The sequence below is a fragment of the Alosa pseudoharengus genome, unplaced genomic scaffold (genome assembly GCF_046254945.1).
Source record: "Alosa pseudoharengus isolate Yale_2024_CS ecotype anadromous, Long Island Sound unplaced genomic scaffold, YU_APseudo_1.1 YU_APseudo_1.1_scf_18, whole genome shotgun sequence".
Taxonomy (NCBI): domain Eukaryota; kingdom Metazoa; phylum Chordata; class Actinopteri; order Clupeiformes; family Clupeidae; genus Alosa; species Alosa pseudoharengus.
Genome location: NW_027468650.1, coordinates 36,216,560 through 36,243,049, shown reverse-complemented (window position 1 = coordinate 36,243,049; position 26,490 = coordinate 36,216,560). Strand labels below are relative to the sequence as shown.

The following is a 26,490-nucleotide window of genomic DNA, read 5'->3' as shown; positions in this document are numbered from 1 at the left end:
AGGGGCTTTCTTTGGCTACCAAGGAAACAGGGAAAGGCTGATTGTGTCCAGGCGACCCAGAGCAGAGGAGGAAAGCCTTAAAAAGGGGTGGGAAGGAAAGGAAAGGGGTGGGGTGTAGTGGTAAAGAAAAAGTCAGAGGAAAGCCCATAAAGGGAAAAAAAGAAAGGAAACAAAGTGGGAGGGTGTAACAGACAGAAAAGTGGGAGAGAGATGAGAATGCAAACGAGAAAGTGGTTCTGGTTTGAGAAAGATTGTCTGACTTAAGAACTCGGTGCCTGAGTGAGCACTGAATTTCTGTCCCTGTCTCTCTCCCCCTCTCAGTTTCCAGAATGAAATGCAGGGGGACAAACTAGAAAAGGACTATAAACAAGACTTCAACTTTGAAAACAAAGCAAGAGAGAACAGAAGAAACTCTGATATGGCAAGGGGACAGAGGCCGAAGCAGAATACCATCAAGGGCACCCTTGATTGGAGCTTTCCACAACCATGTTCCCTTAACCTCAGTAAATACCATGGAGGACCACAGTGAGAGCTAAAGTTCCTTTCTGATCTGGGTGAATTGACAGTGTTTGGTCAACAACACAACAACTGAGTCTCAGCCAAAGTGGGGAGAAGCAGGAGAATAAAGGAATAAGAGATGAGGGGATCACAATGCCGGGTCCTGTGCACAGCCAGGAAGTGTGGCCTTCTCAAATGGTTTAGTTTAAAGGTGTGCAAGAGGAGTACTTTCCTCTTTGCTGTCTTATGGTTCGGTTCCTGGCTGCTCCTTAATGGCCTGTTGCTTGTACACAGGAATATGTTCTCAGATGTCTGCACAGATGACAAGAGCCGAAGCATACTCCAGCGAGTGGTAGGAGTTTTTAGCTTATTATTGTAGAATTGATCTGTTTTAGATATCAGTATCAACTGCCTGTGTGTGTACATACTGTACATTGTACATACATTACCCAGATATTTTGGGTTACAACAGTGGTTATTCTACCATTTCCCAATATTGTTTTTACAATAATACTCCAGTTAATTGGTACATGTAGTCAAAGTCACAATTTCTCCAATGAGGCTAGAGTCTTCTTTCTTACAGCTGTGTTCATTTTTTCACATACTCCTAAATCTGTTTAGCTTAGGCTATTTAAATGTTGTATGTTGTATCTAATGTTTTGCCTCATTGTTGTATGTTTTTATGCCTTGTTTTTGGCTGTTATTGATAATCATGATAAAGAAAAATGATAACCTTTGATCCAATGTCTACAACTAAGTCAAGATTAACTGAATTTAACTACATTTAAAAAATAGCAGGAGATAGACCTATTTACAATGTAAATTGTACAAAAGAAATTGTCATTGCTGACACAGTAAAAAGTTTGCTAGTTATTACATCACTAACAAACAAGCTCATGTCATCCACATTAAAGATCCCAGGTCTGCCAGAATTTGACAAATCCACTAAATGCATGATCACCTCAAAGCTATACGGCATCAAACAGCACCAACTATGTAAAATAAAATAACATTTTAAAGCACTGATTATGGTGTATTGTCCTCAAAACTAGTAAACTAGTCTTATAATACAGAATTCAGATTTGCTGTAGAAACCCCTTATCATGTTCTCTCATCTACCTTAAGCACTGGAGGCCTCTTCAGGCTAATGTACATTTTGTGTATGTTTGTGTCTGATGTTTGTCTATTATAATGGATGGAATTCCATTGGAATCAATGCAGCAATTTAGACCAGCTGAGCTTTTTTTCAACAGGTAAACACAAGACCAGAACATATTTCTATGCTTTAGGTCTAACAGGAGTGTTTTTGAAGTGTAATAAAAATGTATACCAAAAAACATACCAAAACTGCCTCAAATTTTGTTTCACTCGCATAGTCTCACTTGAACAGTCAAACAATAGGAGACTAAGGACAGACAGAATGTCACAAAATTACTTAAAAAATGCATGTATTATGATCCACAAATTTAGGTCCAAACAGACCCCAGTCTTTGCATCTAGAGCAGCTCCCTTCCTGGAGTTAGTCAGTATCAATGTGGTCAGACCAGTAGGTCAGAACATATACAGAAGTATGGGCATAAATGTCATACTGCAAGTAAAATTGTGCCATCCCAAAATTGGTTGAAATTATTGGCAAATTAGGTTAACAATACTACCTTATCTGATACACTACAGAAGATGTTCAACCTTTTTTCGGCTAAGGCCTATACATATATTCAAGTTAAGTAAGTAATTGGATCCTTCACTACAATCTAGCTATGTAAAGATAAACATAGACATCCCGCATGAGATCATCACGGGTAATAATGTAATAACGATGTTGATCAACATTCCAAACAAATGAGCAAAACAACCAGGTGAGTTAGTCAAACTAACAAATTAGCTTGCTAGGACATCTGGGGGAGAATACTGCTCTCAACTGGATGTTACAGCAGAGATGAGATGTGCTCTCTCTCACAACATGTGAATGATTGGGGTCCCCAATATTTTGTGACATCAAAATAGGGTCACCTGCAAAAAAAGGTTGGGAACCCCTGGGCTTAGGCAAACCAAAGGTAAAACCAAACTAACAAGGCACACCGACTTATGGTTGCTGTTTATGAAGTATTAGACACATTATTATCCGCTATAACAGGGTGTTCATTCTTATGCCCACATTTTCTCTATGCAGAATGTTCATGAGCTGAGACCACAGCGATAGGCATATGCTCACATTATGTTTACTGAGTTGCACAATAGATCTGTAGCCTATTAGGCTACTTTACAACAACCCCTTTATGACTACCTAAAGCATTTAATTAAAAAGCTGTCATTGATGCATTTAAAAATAGCCTATTTCATGAGCATGTGTAAAAGTCCATTGAGTTCCTCAAAATTCCACTGCATACAAGCATGCCTGGGCAGTGGCACACCGGTTGAGAGCCACTGCCCTAAAGGCCTTCACAATACAACTAAATGAGTTCCCACTACAGCGGCTTTACATATTTCTATGGATTAGGAGCAATGGTAAAATCAGAAACATCTAGATATCATTTAGAGTGTAATCCAAGCTAATGCTAATTAATATGTTGTGCTCTGCAAGCCCATAGTTTAAATCAGAGAAACGCCTTATGTCCTTTGTGAGGTAGGGACATAGATTGACAATAACTTTCTGCTATATTATATACAAAATTTATTTTATATTCAGTTTGGCTCTGCTGCTACAACATAGTATTGTTCTCAGCTAGCATAATTGCTTGAAATACTGGTCACGCACTGTCACTCAGATCAAACTTTGTGGAAGGATGAATGCCTTCATTATTCCACTCACTTAAACATGAATAAACATCATGTAGTCCATTTTATGGTCACTCAAACAGCATTACCATTGTTTCCTTTCTCTGCATTGGTATGTCAATGTGATCTGGTGCTGTTTAAAATATTTTCGAAATTGTTCTAACTTGGCATTCATTCAGTACCCTAAGATGGATCTGCCTTTCTTTGAAAAAAAAAATGTATGGAGTGGGAAGTTGTCTCTGGTTGTTTGTTTATAACATTCCAACATACTAACAATGACCATTGCCCAGGCAGTTCTGCTTTACAGTATTTAACAGCAGCATCACCCAATACTCTCTTATCTATAGGCTAAAACAGACATAAAACACATAGATGCAAGGGTTATGAGTCCATCATAGTAGACCACTTCCAGGATGGACTCATTTCATACAGAACAAGATACATATTAGTTTATTTGTGCTTTTGGGATACTGAATTACTGATATATTTATGATATACAAGGATTCCATTTTTTTCAGGGACACGTTTGATTTACCCAAGAGCACATTACAGATCTAATGCTACATTGTCATGTGTTCTTGAATTATTGACGACATGAAATTAGTGCTGTTGTTTGATTTGTTTGAAATAAACAATATATTTACAATGTAGTAATAGATCAAGGTCAGGTGTGTGCTGTGTTGAAGTTCTGAAAAATGAAACACTGGAGAAGACTTGAAATTCTGTCATCCCCAGCATTTGCGTATACTTAGTACAAATAAGTCACAACATACATGAATGTTACCACTCTGTAGAATACAGCCGTACTGCATGTGCAGACAGAAGCTGCAAACAGCTGCTGACCATTGTGACGTGATAGCTGGAAAGCTGGATAGGATGTGGAACCTGCAGCTGCTTGGATGTATAAAAAGAATCTGGGAAGACACCCAAAATCCATTGGGACAGTTAAACACAGATGGACACAGATTAGACTCTTCCCCTTATTTTGTGGGAGATGTGGGACAGAGACTGTTATGACACAAACTAGATTTTAATATTACGTTACAGGACTGAGCACTGGCATCCGACTGGTTATCAGTGTACAACTACAGCAGTGCTTAAGAAAAGAGGAGCTTCTTACACAACCATGTTATGTCAATACAGACAGACCCATTAACTGGCCAAGCCTTGACAAAGTCAACAAAACAGCTGTTAGCTGGAATGTGTTAGAGGATTTTCAGTTTAATCCTCCATAAACTTTCCCACATAGCCAACTCTACTAGTGTCACATATTTATCAACATAGATAGATGATACATAGGCAAATTACTCAAAGTAGTAGTAGTTGTAGTAGTAATGATGATGATGATAATAATAAAAATAATAATAAAAATAATAATAATAACTAGAAATGCAATTCCAAGGAATTACCAGTGCATGAAAATGCAAAAGTTGTGATGTAAAATATCATGTATAGTTAAAATAGATAATACAGAGATGGTTACGGTGATGCTAGGATAGACATGGTGGTTGCATAGCTTAATAAAAGTTGATTGTAGATAGTTTAAAAGTTGTTGATAAACAGCTAGTTTAATAGATAGATAGTTTAATGATAGTTTAAGAGTAGACTGAATGTAAATAGTTAATTTACATTTACATGCTAACTATGCGAACCATGCTACTTAGCTAATGTTTTCTAACAGTTTTGCTAAACATGCTAATTATGTTAGCAATGATAACATGCTAACCATGCTACTTAGCTAACTTAGCTAATGTTTTCTAGTAGTTTTGCTAAACATGCTAACTATGTTAGCAATGCTAACATGCTAACCATGCTACTTAGCTAACTTAGCTACAGTGGGTAGGAGCAGTGTTGCCACAGTTACCTTGAAAAAGTAATCTGATTACTGATTACTGATTACTCCTTTAAAAAGTAACTTAGTTACTTTACTGATTACTTGATTTTAAAAGTAACTATGTTAGATTACAAGTTACTTTATTAGTTACTTTCAGCAGCTGCCGACAACACCCCCAACGCCTCAACATAAAAATGATAACGGTTTTTCCAATACTCACTATACTGGAAGTGCATTTTAACAGCAATGTATAGCAGACATCCCAACCTAACCTACTTAGATACTGAAATTCAGATTTTTGTTCAATAATGTCTAAGTACACCAAATAAGGAAGGCCTATTGATAGAAATTGTTATAGTAAAATATGTAGATTTTTTTTCATGTAGCCTTGGCAACTAGCCATCTTGTAGCCTATAGGCCTGAGTAATATGCAAATGAAATTACACTTGTTAAACTCACCTCAACAAGTATTTTGCAATCATTTAACCCGCCGTGAGCAATGCTAAAGTTGCTGTTACAAACAGTGCAGTGTGCAAGATTATCATTATGTTTTAATCTTTTTAGACAATTGGGTACACTTTTGTGTAGTCTGATGTGAAATGGGTCTTAAATCTTCCTTTTTGAGGGGCACTGACGCTGCCATGACCCTTCTGTTCCTAGATACACTGACTGAACTGATTAATTATGTTTGGGAGAAAAGAGATATAAGCACTTACACTGAAAACGGATTGGTTGATTTAGCAAAACAGACCAGGATGCTCTCTGTCTTGGATGCGCTTCAGGCACAAACGCACCACCTCTCTCTCTCCCTCTCCGATGTGCGCATTAAGCTATGCACACGCGATTTGAAGCAAAGATTCTAGAATCTTTGATTTGAAGTCCGGTCTGGCTTGCGTGCTCTTGTTCGCTCTAGGTTCCGGGAGATTTTATGTAATTTGCGGGCGTCAGGAAGCCGCTATCAATATGTGGGAGACTCCCAAAACTTCGGGAGACTTGGGATGTCTAGCTAGACAGCACTTTGTCGCCAGCACAGAATGTACAATGTACCTTTATGTTGTCATGTTTGGCTGACACAAACTCAAAGTAATGACTGATGAAATGTGCATCTCTCTCTCTCCCTCCATTGTTGTTTTCGTTTGTGTCGCTGCACGTGAATTGTCCTCATGCTGAAAACGTGAGCATAGCCTACATGACATTAATCCCCAAGACAAGAAGAAAGCAAAGAATATATCTTTTTATTAAGGAAAATGACAAAAATAGTAACGCACAGTAACCTAGATAAGTAACTTTAATCTGATTACTGGTTTGTAAATAGTAGCGCGTTAGATTACTCGTTACTGAAAAAAGTGGTAAAAATAGACTAACGCGTTACTAAGTAACGCGTTACTGGCATCACTGGGTAGGAGTCATAGTTAATGACAAGTGTTGACATAGTTGATGACAAGTTAAAGGTTGTTGATGGACAGCTAGTTTAATAGATTGATAGTTTAATGATAGTTTAAAAGTAGACTATTTAAAAGTTGAATGTATATAGTTTAAAAGTTTAAAAGTTGAATGTAGATAGTTTAAAAGTTGTTGATAGACAGCTAGTTTAATAGATAGATAGTTTAAAAGTAGACCGTTTAAAAGTTGAATGTAAAAAGTTCAGTAGTTTAATGGGTTAAATTGTTTAACAGTGGATTATTGTAGTGAGGACTTTTATTTTGAAACCGTTTTGGGCAGAGGAAACAGTTAAATAGGATGTGTAGTCTTAATTGTAAGATTGTATGCTTAAAGCCTAAGGCTGCAGGTGGCCTGAACACCTGGCATAGGATTCTAATTGCTTAATGGCCGTATTATGATGTCACAATCGGCAATGTTAAGTCTATGGGGATTTTTAAAAAGTTTTTCTTTAATAGTTTAAAAAGTATAAAAGTTTCAAAGTTGAAAAGACATAGCAGCTTGGTCCGTTTGAATACCTACGTTACAAAGTTTGAATGAAGTTTCTAGGTTAAACTGTTCAAGAGAAATTGCGTACGGAAAAAGTGGTAAGCAGAATAATAAGAAGAAGTTGCTGCCTAGGAAGAACAGTACAGTGCATTTTCATGCACTGTAATAATAATAACTAGACATACAATTCCAAGGAATTACCTGTGCATGAAAATGCTAAAGTTGTGATGTAAAATATCATGTATAGTTAAAACAGATAATACAGAGATGGTTACTACGGTGATGCTAGGATAGACATGGTGGTTGCATAGCTTAATAAAAGTTGATAGTTTAAAAGTAGACTGTTTAAAAACTAAATGTAGATAGTTTAAAAGTTGTTGATAGACAGTAGATAGTTTAAAAGTTGTTGATAGACAGCTAGTTTAATAGATAGTTTTAAAGTAGACCATTTAAAAGTTGAAGGTAAATAGTTTAAAAGTTGTTGACAGACTGGAAGTTTAATGAATGTTGATATTCAAATAGTTTAATGGCTGTGTATAGGTAGATATTTGACGATAACTGAAAGTTGGAATGGCTCTGTTTGCTAGCAGTTATGCTAAGATTTTTAACTATGCTAACCATGCTACTTAGCTAATGTTTTATAGTAGTGCTAGCAATGCTAACATGCTAACCATGTTACTTAGCTAACTTTGCTAAAGTTTTCTAGCAGTTTTGCTAAACATGCTAACTATGTTAGCAATGCTAACATGCTAACTATGTTAGCAATGCTAACATGCTAACTATGTTAACCATGTGACTTAGCTAACATAGCTTATCATTTTTAATAGTTATGCTAATTAGCATGCTAACAATGTTAACATGCTAACTATGCTAACCATGTGACTTAGCTAACCTAGCTAATCATGTTTAGTAGTTATGCTAACTATGCTAACTAGCATGCTAACATGCTAACTATGTTAACCATGTGACTTAGCTAACCTAGCTAATCATTTTTAGTCAAGTCAAGTCAAGTCAGATTTATTTATAAAGCGCATTTAACATGTACATAGTGCAATCCAAAGCGCTCCACAAACACGACACATAACAACAAGACAAAAGATGCCGGATGGAGCGGCGTAGTCGCCAGCCTACCCATGACATCAAGACAAGACAAATACATTTAAAAAAATAACAAATACAAAAAATGCCGGACGGAGCGGCGTAGTCGCCAGCGTACCCGTGACACCAAGGCATACAAGACAGACAACAAAACAAATAAACAAATAAAAAGAAAATATATTTTAAAAGGGGAAAAAGTGATGTTAAAATTAGTCCAATTTCCAAACCAGCTGAAAATGTCCAAGGGCAATGATGATTAGTAGTTATGCTAACTATGCTAACTAGCATGCTAAACATGTGACTTAGCTAACCTAGCTAATCATTTTTAGCAGTTTTGCTAAAAATGCTAACAATGTTAGCGATGCTAACATGCTAACCATGCTAACTAGCTACAGTGGGTAGGAGTCATAGTTGATGACAAGTGTTGACATAGTTGATGACAAGTTAAAAGTTGTTGATAGACAGGTAGTTTAATAGATAGTTTAATAATAGTTTAAAAGTAGACTGTTTAAAAGTTGAATCTATATAGTTTCAAAGTTTAAAAGTTGAATGTAGATAGTTTAAAAGTTGTTGATAGACAGCTAGTTTAATAGATAGATAGTTTAATGATAGTTTAAAAGTAGACCGTTTAAAAGTTGAATGTAAAAAGTTCAGTAGTTTAATAGGTTACATTGTTTAACAGTGGATTATTGTAGTGAGGACTTTTATTTTGAAACAGTTTTGGGCAGAGGAAACAGTTGAATAGGATGTGTAGTCTTAATTGACCCAGATTGTATGCTTAAAGGTCCAGTATGTAGGAAATAATGGAAAATAAACTGTAACCATTCCAAAAATGATCACCATATGTTGTCAGAGAGTGAGGAAACACGATGAATTGAAGTAATGGCTTATTTGACAACATTACTCTAACCCGTGAAACCCCGTAAAACCCATGAAAAAAAATCAGTTACGGGGCGGAATCTCTTGGAATTTTCGTTTATGTTTTGAACGATTAATTCTAGAATAGCGTATTAATAATGGGCTGGCGCGTCCTCCTATTTGGGTTGCCAAATTAGCAAAGGCCAACTGTCAACAGCTGTCAGTTGTAGTCATGAACGCCTACAAGAGGCAGGCAAATTTCCAAAATTAAAACAAGAAACAAATTAAGTGGACATCGGAGGAGCTTCCTGAGATAGTGACGTCTTCGTCAAACTAAGAATATCAAGTCTGACGCAGAGCTGGCCATATTTCTCCACAACAGGTAGCCTATGCTAAACTTCATCTGCATCGCTAACTTCAGCTAAATATGTTACGTTGGTTAGAGAGGTATTTTTTGTTTTCACTGTTTCCGTAATGTGTAGCTGGGTCATGGCTGGAGAAACGTTAAAGCAGCTGCAGGTCAACTACCGTTAGCTAAGTCTTCATTACATCTGGCAACCCAGAAGAGGCTCGCGTCTGGTAGTCTTGAGAACGTTCACCAGTGTTTTGATTTTGGCCTACAGAACGTTCGTAAACAATCCTACAAATCGCACCTTTAAAGCCTGAGGCTGCAGGTGGCCTGAACACCTGCCATAGGATTCTAATTGCTTAACGGCCGTATTATGATGTCACAATCGGCAATGTTAAGTCTATGGGGATTTTTAAAAAGTTTTTCTTTAATAGTTTAAAAAGTATAAAAGTTGAAAAGACATAGCAGCTTGGTCCGTTTGAAGACCTACGTTACAAAGTTTGAACGAAGTTTCTAAGTTAAACTGTTCAAGAGAAATTGCGTACGGAAAAAGTGGTAAGCGGAATAATAAGAAGAAGAAGTTGTTGAAGTTGCCTAGGAAGAACAGTACAGTGCATTTTCATGCACTGTAATAATAAAGAAAACAGAAAAAAAACACTCAAGAAGTTCAACTGTACAATGATCTGGTTTGTTCACCAGAATTTCTACAGAGAATTCTCCCTCTGATGGGTTATGTGTCTAGCCTGGGAACACTCATACAAACTTTTGGCAAATTTGGGATTTGCTCTGCAGGTCTGTCTGTCCAAGAGGCCACTGAATGTTCCTAAAACACGGGCACACAAATACAATCGCTAATCCGGCATGGGCATATATTTCTTTGAACTTAAGTAAACAACTGCATTTAAAACCTTTGTTTACAAGATTGCTACATGTATGAAATGATTTGGTAAGAGTTTAACTCATTGAATGCCAAGCTGTTTTCGGGAGGTTTGTCCTAGAGTGCCAGCAATCTAGACCATTGTTGATTTTTGTACAGCCACAGCATATTCTGTGTTATAGCTATGAACACATACAATGGCTCATTTAAAAGGTGAGATTTTAAGCTCTCAGTGGGTACAAACCGTGTATTTCTACACACCTCTGTTCCTGAGAAATCCCAAGCTAAACAGTGGCTAGTTTTCATCAAAATCGCAGTTTTTATCTAGAAATGGAGATATAACGTCTTTCATGAAATATGAAGTGTTGCCTGTAAACTTTCCGGGAAGTGATCAGCGAGACCTGGCGAGACTGCCACCTAGTGATAGACCCACGAAAATGGCCTGGTTTTGACCTGACATGGATGCGTCACTGATTCGACCCAAAGCGGCAAACGAACTATGATAAAATGTCCAGATAAAATGTCCAGATGCGTTTTCATGAGTTTTCGATCGTCATATATTTAATTTCCATTCCTCACAGAGTTCCCAAAATCACATATAAGGTGTGTTAGAGTGTCTAGTTTTGGCACTCAATGAGTTAATGTCCCATGTGTCATTACATCAAGTTAAAGGTACACTATGCAAGATTTTTACCTTAATATAACCTCTACGAAGCCAATTTGATGGTAAACAAACGTGTACTAGGGGAATTGTTCACTTAGCATAGCCATAGAGCATAGCTGTAGCGGGTTGCTACCAAGACCACCAGCAATGAAACTTCAATAATTGCATTATCGCGAGAATCGTGAAACATTACCTTGTCAGTAGATATTGCTTTTTGCCTGTTAGCCTTTCGCCTCCACAACAAAGCCATGTCCATTGTGTACAGGGGGGAAAAGCCATGAGAAGTAGCCTATTTACAACCGCAAAGTAAAACATACATTTATCACTACTCTAGGGGGAGCTCCAGAGTCGCCCAAAATACCTGAAACCGCATAGTATACCTTTAAGATTGAACCAAAGCAAGTCCCTCCACTCGACGGCCATATTGCAACGCTTTTTGGGCACTTATCGGGCATCTATTTCGGGTAGAACTGCACGTGTGCAATTCTTCACAAATCACGACACACCAACCTCGCTCCAGCTGGGAGAACTCAACACATGATTGGCACGATGTATTCACATGTCAACTTTTGGCGGCAGAAGAGGTGGAATATGTGTAGACGACTGCCATGTTTGCATTACGAACTAACCCCATACATTTCTATGGGAGATTCTTTCAGTGCTGTGTCTCCTCATTAGAAAGTCTCTGGTTGAACATGCTGGCAAGCAATGGAAATGAACAGTTCTTTGCCATGAATGCCAGTTTTTGGAACTATTCTCGTCTCCATAACCCAGAAAATGGCAGGGCAAAGCACCGCCATTTTTTTCCATGGTGTCCTATGGAAGTGTCACCACTTTCCTCTACCGCTCTGGCCCTACAGACAAGTATGTCTGTTGAGTAGGACAGTGACAGCAGTCTGCCACTAAACATACTGTACTCCTCTGCCTGGTGAATGTGCTGAGCCGAGGGTGACAACTGATAAACATATTTGTGATTGTGAACGTTTTTTGTGTGTCTTTCAGTGTGAGGAGTACCAGCAAGGTGTTCTAACTGGTGACCTGTGTGAAGACCTGTGTATTGGTGGTAATGTTGAATACAAGCGCTGTCTCTACTATGAGAACGGCAAAAAGGTGATGGTGGCTGACTGGCGTGGCATACCAGTGGTGCTCAAATCTAAACTGGAAAACTTCTCTTCTTATGAGCCCTTTGGCTTCCTGGACTACCTAGACACACCAGGTAACACCGGGGTTCAAGAAGACCTCACACCCTTGGACGTGGTCCTTTATGCCACCCTTGAGATAAAGAATTCTCTGGGTCTGGAGATGAACGTCAACATGTCACTGCCTCAGCTATGGGGACAGCATGTGAGGGAACAGGGATGGGTTTACAGCCAGGCAGAGCTGGCATCCCTCTGGGCACTGCTTCAGCAGGAGGAGTACACCTTCCTCAGGGTGCTTCAGGACATTAGCCACCATGTAGCCAAGGTGGTGGGCTCATGTGGACATTTTTATGCTGTGGAGTATCTTGTGGCCGGACATGCCTGGGATCAAAATATCTTCTCTGTAGACGATTCGTCTGGCTTGGATCAAACCTCTTGGAATGGGTATAGAAAACCAGGGGTAGACAGGGACAGGATACATCGCATTGCACTTAGCTTCTTAGACATGGTTGAACATTTTGAGGAGGACTTTTCCCACCATCTTCACCTTTGTGACATCAAGCCTGAAAACTTTGCCATCAGGAAAGATCTTACAGTTGAGTACTGCATGCACACAGACATACACATACACATACACAGAAGAACAAGTTCAGATCGGCCGATTCATCTAATGTGTTATCTAACCTAGCTAACCAAGACTACTTCTTACAGGCTTAGTCAGTATGCAGAGCAGGGAAACAACGAAACAGTTGAGCAAGGGCACCTTTGGAGAGATATTAGTCTGGAATGACCAGTGCACTCACTAGTTTACTGTAACCAATTAGTGTAGAGGCCAATCTGGAAAAAATAATATATATTGAAATCACTAGATTTGCATTTCCTGAAGGACATACATGCATGCAAAACAAAATATTTAAAATGTGAAATGTAACATCAAGTAAAACATTTAAAAGTGTAAAATATATTTAATAAAGGCATAGAGAGAGGGATGTGGTAGCATAGTGGTAGCCTAAAAAGTTGTGGGTTCAATTCCCAGCTTCCACCATTGTGCCCTTGAGCAAGGCACTTAAAGCAACACCAAAGCACTGTTCCTCTGTCGCATGCAAGCTATTTGTTTATCCAGCACGGCTTTGGAAATAACGATGTCCACAGACAAGGTAGAATAATTGCATGATTTTATGAAAGTATGATGTATTGTGACATCAGAAGCAAGTCAAATTTGTAGTTTCTTATGTCTCATTCCATCGAACTACAGGTCTGCTACCCGATCTGGCAAACTTGCATAGTGCGGTCATAGCCGATAGAGGGTCGCGAAGCAATTGCAGAAGTGCCGTTCACCCTGTTACGAGTTGATGAACCACTGAAACGATTTGGGAAACATTATTTTAGGGTACAAAAAACTCTTTGGTGTTGCTTTAACCCCAAGTTGCTCCAGGGACAATGTAATCCCTTCTAATAGAATTGACATATGAAAGTCACTTTGGGTGAAAGTTTCTGCCAAATGAATAAATGGAAAGATAGAAGTAGAGCATGAGTGAGCCAGTCAGCTCCAGTTGCAGGCAAGCAGGGATAGCACCAGATACAGATAAGCATACTCATCTATTTATAAACTATCTATAATTCAAGGAACTTCTATCTGTACGTCTGCCTGTTTCTCTGACTGTTCTTCGCATATGTCTGTCTGTTCATTGCACCTGTGCAACTGTTCGTCTGACTAACTTCACACTTGGTAGGTATACTAAGGACACAATTCGCCTTATTCACTCGGCAGCCATTACGGGGCTAAAGGGTACACTTGCCATTACATCTCAGTCCAGCAGATGGTGGTGGTAATGCATTCCGTTTGCAAACTGCTAAAAAAAAAACTCACTGAAGAAGAACAGGCCAATGAACCCTTCTTTTTCTGTGAGCTTTTTTTTGGCAGTTTGCAAACGGAGTGCATTACCACCACCATCTGCCGCCGGGTGAATAAGGCGAATGGGCCCTGTTTTGACGATCAGAAACCCGGTGCAAAGTTTATTGTTATCCCACCGCAAAGCTTTTTCCTATCTTACACTCAAATTTTTCAGCATGCGCTTCACTTTTATTAAACAATGCACTCAGGGGTGTGGCAATTAACGACATAAGGTGTGGTCTGGCCCGTGATCTAAAAAATCGCTTTCTTACACCATCTAAAGAGCATTACGCCACTGACCAAGAAAAACCTGGTCTACTGTATAGTGAAAGGCGCATATGAAGCACAGCTGATAAATGTTCTTAGGTTTTTTATTCAGTCATTCAAACATTATTGGGGTATGTGTTGCTTTTTTCAGGTGTTTTCACATGTTTTCGATGGTAACCCTTGTCAGTCAATAGTGAAAGTAATTAACTGTGTATAACTGTTTTGTCCTTGACTATGACATCATGGTGAAATTAGTTTCACTTTGCCTATGAGTTCAAATAATAGATGAGTGCAAACGTGTGTAGCCTATACTCTGCTAGTCACAAACAGGTTTTGGTTAAGCATGGTTTAGTAGAATAACTCTTCCATACGGTCTCAGGTGCAAGCAGATTCATTCAATATGCAGCTGCAGTGTTTCCCATACATTGACTAATCTGTGGCGGGGCGCCACGAAATAAAAATCGGCCGCCACAGATTAATAGTCTATGTTTAATTTAATTTAAATTAAATATAAGGTCAAATCCTTGCATTGCCATTGAGCTGCGCTTTTTACGCACGCAGCCTTTCCTTGCCCGGCCCCGCTCTCTCTCGTAGCCCGCTGCCACTCCTCTGCATACATTTAACAAAATATTCACGATTGTTGAAGGATTGTTGTTGCCACATAGAAGCATTGCATAGAAGACGTCTGGCTAAATTGCTATTAAATCCGCTTAGCATCGTGACCATGCTGTGCAACATAGTAGGCTACATTGAAGAGACTAAACTAAGTTAAGTTATGAAATCAAGCAGTATCTCAAAGCTAACGTTAGAATACTGTTTGGATGTCGAATTTAGCATGCTTAGCCTACTTACAGCTGCTTGTCAATTTCGTTGAAGGGCTCATTTTATTGACTCTGACACTGAATGTTTGCAAAATCCCGATGTAAATGGAAAAGTGTTTTCCAAAATTCAAAAGTGCTTGTCCCAAGGAGAAGTACGAACCTTTATTTTAACTATGTAGAAAACGTTATGAATTGCATCCACACACATCAGCAGCCTTTCAACTGTGTTACAATTGCAAGGGTTCCCTCAAACATCTTAAAAAGTGACAAGCACTCAATTAGACCTATACACTACCAAGACGATCTTAATACCCTCCCCTTGTCAAAGTCAGCTACCGCCACAAATTGAATCCAATTCTGTGGGAAACACTGCGCTGACTATCAAAATACCAAAGTCCCGTTTGAAGTGCTGCTTGCTGTTAAAGGGAATGACAGATGTCGGATGTTACATCCAAAACATGACTAAGAAACATAAGAACCTCCTTTTTGCGCCAAGCGAATGTGGACTGGACACACCCTTAAATGTATTTAAAGGGACACCAGGCAACATTTTCGTGTTAATTAATCATCTTCGTAAGTCGGTATATGGTTAAATGACTCATTACGGGGCGAATGAAGGCTCTCTCGCCCGCCCCTACTGCCTGTAGGAAGAATATCCCACTTGCAAGTTCAGTGTATCCTACCCGCCGACCGAAGCAGGATCAGTTTACAGCACAGAGGCAGGCTAACTAAACACTACAGATTGTTGCAAACGTGTGTATAATGGCAGAGCCGGCGAAGAAGCAGCGAAAACCCTTGACGGAAGACGCAAAGAAAAGGAAAAGAGCTTCAGACCGAGCGAGGGGGAGTTTCGTAGAGAAAAAGCATCAGGCTTGCCTGGTGTCCCTTTAAGTTTTTCGCTAGTGACCATGCGTTTTAAATCACCAAGATAGAGCCCAATGAATGCAGTGTCACCTATGACATTGTTTTGACAATGACAGCAGCTGGTGGATAAAATGACAGAGGGTGTTTTGGGAGAGTTGAGGGTGTTTTGGGAGAGTTAGGCAGTAAGGCAGACTTATCAGCAAATTACATACATTAATCATTCAACAATCTGCTACGTGGGTTTTATTATCTTCACGGTCATCAAAACTCTTGAATTAAACATAAACCTAATTTCAACACAGCTGTTAATGTTATGCATGTCAATTTTGATTAACGCACTGCAGTAGTCTATCTATAAAGCAAGGGATATTTGTCTGTATGTCTGTCTGTTCTTTGCATCTCTCATCTCTTTCACATTTGTCATTTTGACTTCATGTGAGTACAGTGTGCCAGTGTGAGTACAGTGTGCCCAGGTAGGTCAACATTTAGTGGATGTGGACCTCAAAAATATACCATGACCACTCCAAGCATAGCCTACTCTGGCACTTTGAATAAACGAAGAACAATCCAACAGCATTCTGATTTTACGAATGGTCACACTCAGAGTATTGAGACAGAGCAGAAGAACATGACATCAGTTTAGCTGGATAAAATGACAGACAGTGTTTAGGGAGAGTTAGGCTCAAAAGACAGTTGCAGACTTATTACAGACAATAATATCATTCAACAATTTTCTTGAATTACTGTCTTGGATTAAACATTCACCTAATTTCAAAACGGTTAGTGTTATGTCCAGTTTGGTCCATAAAACAATGTTTGTTAGAGAGAGAGAGAATTATTTTTAACCACAGGGCATCCTTCTGTTTTCAGAGAGGCCAAGGGTACATTTTGAAGATATTCTACAAACAGGCACAATTTGTTTGGTCACTGTGCTAGAAGATCCCAATTCACAAAATGAGGAAGAAGGTGTTGAGTTACATTCAGGCGATGAAAGCATTTTTTTGACAACAATGTACCTATAATTAAACATTCAGAATGCAATAACATACATTTATCCACATATAGTTTATTCACATATATTTACATACATTCTGATGTTTGTACCCATACACAAAATATATTTTAATTATATTTTCACAATATATTTTGAAATATATGTAAATATTGGCCCACTATATATGAAGAGTTTGGTTCCAAAACGCTATATACACCATTTTAATTAATTTTCATAAATATTTTTTTACATTTTGTTTTCCAAGTATCTTTACTCAATCAAAACAACACAACTGCAATTTGATTGATATTACCTGAACTACACAATTAAATATGCTGACTTTTTAATGTTTTCAAAAACGGAGATATAGCGTTTTGGAACCAAACTCTTGGAACCAACAACTTCATATTTCACTTTATTTTTTCTGTATGGGTACAACAAGTCTGTTTAAAAAATGTAAACTTTAAACTGCAACAATTTTCCGTATCTAGTATGTTTTTATAGGCAAGTTTTGTTAAAGTGGAAGACAGATAAACACGTGTTGTTCCTGCAAACCATCTAAGATATGCACTCTGTAGGTTACTGTAGTTCTGTGCTCAAGGCCGGAACACCCCACAAAATTTACATAGCCACAGTATCACCAAAAAACACCATCTAAGGGTGTCTTCAGGGTTTTTGCATGATATCTTTTTGTTTGTTTGTTTGTTTACTTTTATGTTGTCTTGCTCTGTGTGTGCTCTGTTTGTGTTGACTTTGTAAAGTGACCTTGAGTCTGAGAAAGGTGCTATTTAAATAAAACATATTATTATTATTATTATTATTATTATTATTATTATTATCTTACTAATTTTGGATGAAAAACTCCTTGAGTGCCTGTGTCCACCAATCACGTTTTTTGCGCCGACGGCGGCTACTTGCTATACAAATCCTATGAAGTGCAGCATTCACAGGGCTCAGCACCCTCGGCGGAAAAAATCCCTCGGTGCTGCCCATTTCTTTCCGCAGAACTCAGAGTGCTGAAAGTTTAAATCTGGTCAACCTTTAGAACAGCGCTGGGTCAGTCAACGTCACTTCTCTCTCGACAACCATAATCTAGCAACAACAAACACTTGACCGAAGCGCTCTGAAAATGAAGTTGAAGGCGCTCTCAGCGCAAATAACGTGATTGGTGGACACAGGCCCAAATGCTCTTTATTGTTTACAAACCCTCTATAACTGTGTTCTTTTGAAGGTGGTGGCTATAGATGTGGACATGGCTTTCTTTGAGCCAAAAATGCAGGATATATTAGAGCAGAACTGCACCAGTGACAGAGACTGTAACTTCTTTGACTGTGTCTCCAAGTGTGACACACACAAAAGAAAATGTGACTCAAAACGCAAAAACAGCAACCTGCAGGTAAGCTATAATTGCATATTATTCAGATGTGGACCCAGTAATATACACAAATATAACACAAAACAAAACAAAACATAGACAGATTTATGGTTAGGTGTTTTGGGGGTGGCCTTCAAAGCAAATGCATTACAGTTCACATTTCAAGAAAGATATGTTTTTATTTTGTAGTGTCAGCTACATTAACTTGGCCAAGAAAGCCAAATAGGAACAAACTGGGTATGGGTTCTCAGCAACTTTTCAACATACTAAATGTCAACTGATTGAGTAGATTAAAAGGATTACTAGGATTGCCGAAATGTTTAAGTATATAGGTTGTGTGTTTCTCTGTGCTCTCCACATTGGAGACTGGTTGAACTTAGAAACATTAATTCTTGGTTTACCATCTAACATTAGGCAAGAGTGGTGTGCTACTACTTCATTACAAAACATCATTGCCATCATTGTATATTCATATTAGCTGAGGGGAAACTTAATAAATCTTAAAATGATTAAGATGTTAGTTCTTCAGAGCTACGGTAAACTCGCATAGTTGAAGAGTGACTCAATCACTCTTCTAATAATTTTACAAATGAAATTCAACCAGGTACAGGAAGAGAAATTAGCATACACAAAATTTAGCATCATTTTCATATTTACTTAACAATGCCTAACTAATTCATTGTTGGTTGGATGAACCAAAGTCTACGTATAAAATGTGTGCATAGAGCCCCAGTGAAGCAGACAGAAAAGCACTCACAGTTCATGATTCAGTTCAGTTCATGAGTCCACTGACCCTTTCCACTCCATTATGCTGTCTGCCTTTTAGAACAAAAGAGGCTTTGTGCTGTGGCTGAGAGGTCAAGCATCCTGCCATCCTTCAAACAAATGGGTAATGGGAATATGGCTGATGATGGCATTGCTGATAATGAAATGAAGGTTATGCTTGAAATAACTGACCCAGGGGGTAATTTTCCTCTCCCTTCATGGGGCTCTCAGTCTGTCACCCTCCATGTCTGGTCATACCTCATCCTTCTTTATTCCTTTCTCTGCTTTTGATAGGTGATCTGTGAGAAGATCTTCAGACCTTGGTTTTCTCCCACGGTCCTCGGTTCCAAGGCAGGACTCCCACTGCAGGTGGAACTACAGAGTGCAGTGCAGGAGTGTGCTGAGACTGAAGGAGGCCTGGACATAGAGTATGGACGAGCCATTAGGCAACGCCTCTCCAGACTGCTAACACACCTCCTGCAGGAAAGTGCTGCCAACAAGCAGGCACAGGAACACATAAGATCAGGATACCCTCACACTGCATTAAACTTCTAAGTTTTCAAATGGGGTTCTGACATCATAGAGACAGCTTTAGTTTCTGCAGTTGGAACAATGAGCAGTTATCCATGCCAATCTACTCTACTTACATGGAGTTGTTAAATTATATCCTAATAGGATGCAATGGAATAGTTTAGTCCATGGCAATTCTCATTCTTTCCACATTTTAGCAAATAATTATTAATACAGTTTTCACTGACAATGCACTATAAAATACAAAATATTTTTTTTTTAAAAACATAAACAGGAAAGGTATTACACTTGTTGTCCTTAAGGTTAGAGGGGTGAACTTAACACAGAGTCAAAGAACAGGTTAACTGTTCGAAAATGAATTACTCAAATATTAATATCCCAATTCGGTTATCCAATGCATGGAATCATGGGAAGCAATCAGAAAAAAAAGTCACATGACTGTCGAAAAAAAAAAAAAAAGTCGGGTGTGGAAATATTTTGAATGCAGACTTTGTAACATAAAACTTAAGGAAATTCTACATGTTTAATATTAAATAATTTTAAACGCAAACATTCGGTCTAGGATAAAGCTCTTGCAATGTTCTTTAACCCAGTATGCTACGCAGAGTTTTGTCAAAGGTGGGGGTTTTCTATAGTTGATGAGTATGTGAAGCCAGATTATAAAGTTCCCTCCTATAAAACCATAACCTCAAGACAGGAGATTCTTTATGAAGAAGCTGCTGTCTCAAAGGTAATGCTGCAATTATTATTTGATTCAGAGATGTGCACAGCCGATTGCTATTGCAAACACAATAAACGGTGCATCTGTTTTGCACTTTCTTTGTTCTTTTTTATGTGACATATTTGTGCGTAGTGCAGAGAAAGAAAAGGGAGACTGACTTTAGTCTACAGTCTAATGAAGGCTAAAACAGTCTGATATCATTACAGACTCATCACTACTGGAAAGACAAAAAGCCATAGATAGCTTTAACTCCTTCCTTTAAATAGTTCCTTCCATTGCATCCTCAAAGACAAAAGTTAGCTCAATAAAGTAGGTAATGCACTCACCCTCAGCATATACCGTGTCTGGTTTCAAAAGAATCACAAGTTGCCTTCTGATATCCACCAGTCCTGTGCTTTGCCCCATCTTCCTGTATTGCTTGTATTTGCCTCATGTTCACATTTCTATCCCTCTCGCACAAAAGAGATTCTACTGTCCCCGTTACAAACTGTAAAAGAGTTAAACTCAACTCTCTTGTTCTCAAGCAAACATAATTGTGCAGCAACCCTGAGTAGCTACAGTACATACACACCATAGCCAGCCTGGTCAGTTTACTGATTACTTTAGAGAGCCATGCCACATACATTGCTTGCAGCTTTCGTCCCCATTTCAACCCATTGACTGAGATTTTGTGGAGTAGGAAGAATATAATAAATGACTCCTACAATTAATTTAATGCAGTTCACATCCATGGCCCATAGTTCTATCCAGCTGATCTTCCTCCTCTCCATAACACTTTGCTTGATACCACTGCTGATTGTTTAGCTTCCTCTTCTTTACAAACAAATTTGGTTACTTTCTGTTTCTTCTCATGTGTTGTAACTTCACCCCAAGCTCTCCCCCTCTGCACCTGCCCAGCAATATTCCTATGAGCATGCCTGACTGCTTCCTATTGATTCCACTTCTTCCCTGTGGACTGGGACAGTGTTCTTGATGACTGGATTCATTAATATAATAAAATGTATTTGATCAACTGAGCAATATAATTGTCCACTGACATCACTGCTGCTACTGTCCTATAAGTAAGGGATAATGGACGACACGGTGTTCGGTTCACACAGAAATAAATGCACATTTGAGGTGGTAAAATGGCCCCAACGCGCCAGCGGAGGGCCATTACACCTCGTAAGTGAACCCAACGCCGTGAAGTCCATTATCCTGCTTATACCACTGTTGCCACTTGCGTTATGTTCATTATTGTTATAATTTAAATGTTTTCATTGCTAAAACTGTCTTGTTTGTAGAACTACATCTTACTCATTTCTCAACTTGCAGGACAAACTGCCTTTATTAATTTTAAATGGATGGTTGCTATGGCCAAAGGCCAGTCGTTAGTTCCATCTCTCCTGTTGTCAAGCGGGCATATCCCAGGATTCTGATGAATCTCAGCTTTGAAACATCACTAATATAGGCTACTTAGCCTACTGCCATGCAACTAGCTAAAAGCCACCTCCGTCATATGCTACAATGTTCCTATGTTCTAAATGTCTGTATTTTACAACTCTGATGCAACGTGACAGTTCATTTAAACTTCACAACGAGTTTGGCAAATTGATATACAATATATATACAGTAAGTGTGATACAGCCAAAAATACTGGAGCTACTTCACACTTCACAGGTGTGCAAATTACCTACGGTTATCTCACGTTTTAAAGAATGCATGACAATGGGAAATTCAACCAAGCAGTGGTATCACATTTTGATAATGGTCACTATGTATTGAGAATGAAAACTCACAACCTGTAACCAAGACATAACATTCTGTAAACGCGAACACTGTCATTTATGTCAAGATCTTATAAAAGTGTTTTACAAGCATAATTCAAATGCAACCCAATGGTTTAAAAACTGTGTCATTAATATCAAACAGGTTTGATACATGCAATTTACGAATGGGCAATCTCAGAACCACTCAAATTCTGGGCCCTATCTTACACCTACTGTACACACCATGGCACCAAGCATGAACGCAGTAATGATTTTACCACCTAGTTGTCAAATGAATAATGCACACCCACATATTTAAGGTCACTAAAAATGATAACGCCATTGACCAAGAAAAACCTGGTCTAAAGTGAAAGGCGCATGCAATACAGCTATCTAAAGGGTGCATTGTCACAAAATGTAACAACTGGTAAGACAGCAATGAGTCTCAAGCAACACGACTGGTCTGTGTGGATGTGCTTAGGATTTTTATTCACTCATTAGAATATTATTGGAGTAAGTGTTGCTTTTTTCAAGCTATGTTTTCGATTGTAACCCCTTGTCAGTCAATAGAGAAAGTGAATAACTAAGCGAAAGACTGTTGTTGCCTATGAGACCGCGGTGAGGTGATAACTACAGCTGGCACCTCCAATACAACCAAAACAAAGGAGACAGACATAAAACATGTAAACAAAATACAAGTGACATCAATCCATAGTTCCACAGGCTCAGTGGCTATTAAAAGCAAGTCTGAAAAGATGGGTTTTTAGCAGCGATTTATAAACAGTCACAGATTATGCTGATTTGAGGTCCTGTGGTAGACTGTTCCAGAGGCGTGGTGCATGAATACTGAAAGCACGGTCACCTTTCTGTGTGCAAGAACGGGGAGTGCCCAGGTGAGCGTGGAATGCAAATCTTAGTGGTCGTAATGGAGTGTAAACTGCCCATTTAATGATTCAAAAACAGTCAATGCCACTTTAAACTGGATTCTAAATTTAACAGAAAGCCAATGCAAGGCCACCAGTACTGGAGTGATATGTTCTTGTTTCATTTTCCCAGTAAGAAGTCTAGCAGCTGCGTTTTGTACTAACTGTAATCTTGCAAGAGATGATTAATTGATTCTAGTATAAAGGGCATTGCAATAGTCCAGTCTGGAAGTAATAAAAGCATGTATGACTTTCTCAAGATCCGCTGCAGCTCTCTTAAGGCTTTATAGCCCAAAACTTCACCCGCCACTTGACAGGAATTTCCACAGCTGCTTTTTGTTGCAAAACCCTGAGTGCACTGTAGCTGATGTTTGTAAACCTTATGGGTAGAAGTATGTGGAATATTGCATGCAACCTTTTATCCCTACAAAGTTGGCAAAGATCATCTTGTTCAGAGATCATGCTTGTCATCATCTCCAGTGCCTTCTTTTAACACACTTTTGTTTCCTCTAAATGTGTTTTGAACACCAACCTGCATAGAATTAGAAACTTAATTCTGTTGAATGTCCCTGTCTATAAAAAGATTCGAAAGAAAGAGACTCGAGATCTATATATTCCTTAACTCATTGAATGCCAAGCTGTTTTCGGAAGCTTTGTCCTAGAGTGCCAGCAATCTAGACCATTGTTGATGATTTATGTACAGCCACAGCATATTCTGTGTTATAGCTATGAACACATACAATGGCTCATTTAAAAAGTGAGACTTTCAGCTCTCAGTGGGTGCAAACCGTGTATTTCTACACGCCTCTGTTCCTGAGAAATCCCAAGCTAAACAGTGGCTAGTTTTCATCAAAATCGTTTTTTTCTAGAAATGGAGATATAACGTCTTTCATGAAATATGAAGTGTTGCCTGTAAACTTTCCGGGAAGTGATCAACGAGACCTGGCGAGACTGCCACCTAGTGATAGACCCACGGAAATGGCCTGGTTTTGAGATGACGTGCATGCGTCACTGATTCGACCCAAAGCGGCAACCGAGTTATGATTAAATGTCCAGATAAAATGTCCAGATTGTGCGTTTTCATGAGTATTCAATCATCATATATTTCATTTCCATACATCACAGAGTTCCCAAAATCACATATAAGGTGTGTTAGAGTGTCTAGTTTCGTAATTAAAAAAAAAAAGCTAAAAACGTAATATTACGTTTTTGGCACTCAACGCATGGGAAGGAAAAACGTAATATTACGTTTTTGGCACTCAATGAGTTAATTGCATAAAAAATGTTTCCCAAGGTTTGGCCATTCAATTCAGTTGTATAGCACCATTAACAAACAATATTGTCTCAAAGTGCTTTACAGAGCCAAATTAGTATGTAAGCAACAGTGGCCCGTTCCTTTTAACAGGAAGAAAACTTAAGCAGAACCCAGCTCAATAAAGCGATACAGTAGTTTCCTGTGTAGCCGCATTGTATATAAACTGCAGGACAGTGTTTTATGCAAGTAAAAAAAAACAAAAAACATATTAATACCATATTAACTGCCCCAACGTGTTAACCTCATAGCTGAAGAAATGTAGCAAAATCAATGTATAAACCTCGGCTTAAAGTTACGGGTATCCATCTGTCTGAAGCCAGCCAAGGAGAAAGGGGGAACAGATGTGGGAAGAGAGGAGAATATATAAAGGTGTTAGGTATGAACTTGCATGTGACATTGAAGTTTGACTGCTGTGGGAAGTCCCTACCCAATAGCACAAGGAATTAAACATCTTTTCCTGTTTATAATAACTACATTTATAACTAATTTATCAGCCATAAAATGTGACATAATATGATACAGTGATGAGAACAAGAGGTAAAAGGAGAAGTCACCTATTTCTGATCCTGTGAATGTTATATGCCATTCTATATATCCCTACACTCCTAGTTCAGTGACATATCAAGTGCATTCCTGCGACTCAGAACCACCACTGCTACCAGTCAGGATATTGACTTTTAGACCCAACACCTACTGTAATTGTTGAACAGATGGGAGGAAAAGATAGGAACCCAACATTTGGTTTCCATTATGTTTGATGCTAAGAAAGGAAAGAAACCTCTCTTTAGTCTCTCATGTGTCAGATTCCAGCTTGTCTAGCTGCCTGGTATTGGAATAAAGAGAAAAACAACACCTAAGAATGAGAATAGAGACTAGTCCTGGAATATGAGGTTACCAGTCTCTGATGACTTGCAGTCATACACTTATAAAAGCTGTCATTCCATTATTTGGATGAATAATCATACCTATTCAATTGCACACAGATGTGAGAAAATTGGTCCCATATTTATGCTTTCTTGTCAGCCAGTGAACAGAAGGAAACGTGGGGGGAGAGAGAGAGTGCTGCACATTGCTTTCCTACATTGTTTAGTTTCATAGCCTAAAGGAAAATTAAGTGAAGCCAACCTGCTCTCACAGAAATCCGTGAAATGTCCACGGGCCCTTAACTCAAAATCTGTGTAAACATCACGGAATCACCCAAACTTCTGTGATGCGACCACGGATATAACTCCAACGCAAGTCAACGACACTAATCTTCTGTGGTCCACACACGGATGCCCGTTTCAATGACAGAGTAGGCTACAGATTTCATTCCGTGATGCGACCACGGATATAACTCACTCATTTTCTGTGATCCACAGATCCCGTTTCAACAACCGCATGCAATGTTCACTCAATGGACGTTGTTTTCTCATTTGGAAAACGTAACTGTTTAATTATTCGGGTCTATTTTTTTTCACCATAGGCCTATACCGTGATGTTAACCTGACAGTTACAGCATTGTCCTGTCGTTATAATAATTACAGTGCATGAAAATGCACTGTACTGTTCTTCCAAGGCAACATCAACAACTTATTATTATTATTCCGCTTACCACTTTTTCCGTACGCTATTTCTCTTGAACAGTTTAACTTAGAAACTTAATTCAAACTTTGTAACGTAGGTATTCAAACGGACCAAGCTGCTATGTCTTTTCAACTTTGAAACTTTTATACTTTTTAAACTATTAAAGAAAAACTTTTTAAAAATCCCCATAGACTTAACATTGCCGATTGTGACATCATAATACGGCCGTTAAGCAATTAGAATCCTATGGCAGGTGTTCAGGCCACCTGCAGCCTCAGGCTTTAAGTCAAGTCAAGTCAAGTCAGATTTATTTGTATAGCGCATTTAACATGCACAGAGTGCAACCCAAAGCGCTCCACATATAAGACATTGTCATTGACACAGACTAACAAAGACAATAGATGCCGGACGGAGCGGCGTAGTCGCCAGCGTACCCGTGACACCAAGACATACATTTAAGAAATAACAAACACAAAAGATGCCGGACGGAGCGGCGTAGTCGCCAGCGTACCCGTGACACCAAGACATACAAGACATACAACAAACAAATTAATAAATAAAATAAAATAAAAATAAAATTAGTCCAATTTCCAACCGGCTGAAAATGTCCAAGGGCAAAGATGACCCGCGTGAAAACTGCGCACAGCTGTGTCTTCACGATGCAACCCCAACAAAGTTCTTTATA

General features: G+C 38.7%; 1 protein-coding gene across 2 annotated transcripts; it reads left to right on the top strand.

Moving 5' to 3' along the window:
• Nucleotides 1-205: 205 nt before the first annotated feature.
• Nucleotides 206-21,269, top strand: dipk1c (divergent protein kinase domain 1C). 2 transcript variants are annotated; one of them, XM_076291084.1, is made up of 5 exons: nt 206-850; nt 11,885-12,616; nt 18,093-18,257; nt 19,063-19,125; nt 19,296-21,269. In XM_076291084.1, the coding sequence occupies exons 1-5, from the start codon at nt 638-640 to the stop codon at nt 19,554-19,556; spliced, it is 1,434 nt and encodes a 477-aa protein (XP_076147199.1). In that variant the 5' UTR covers nt 206-637; the 3' UTR covers nt 19,557-21,269. The 2 variants fall into 2 exon arrangements, with proteins under 2 accessions (XP_076147199.1, XP_076147200.1); XM_076291085.1 differs by lacking the exon at nt 19,063-19,125.
• Nucleotides 21,270-26,490: the final 5,221 nt, after the last annotated feature.

What these genes read in the sequence shown, in the direction of transcription:
- dipk1c (XM_076291084.1), top strand. Translation starts at nt 638, where the DNA reads ATGAGGGGATCACAATGCCGGGTCCTGTGCACAGCCAGGAAGTGTGGC. An exon ending in CCATCAGGAAAGATCTTACA is followed by an intron (nt 12,617 to 18,092) that starts GTTGAGTACTGC and finishes GTTCTTTTGAAG; the next exon opens with GTGGTGGCTATAGATGTGGA. An exon ending in GCAAAAACAGCAACCTGCAG is followed by an intron (nt 18,258 to 19,062) that starts GTAAGCTATAAT and finishes TCTGCCTTTTAG; the next exon opens with AACAAAAGAGGCTTTGTGCT.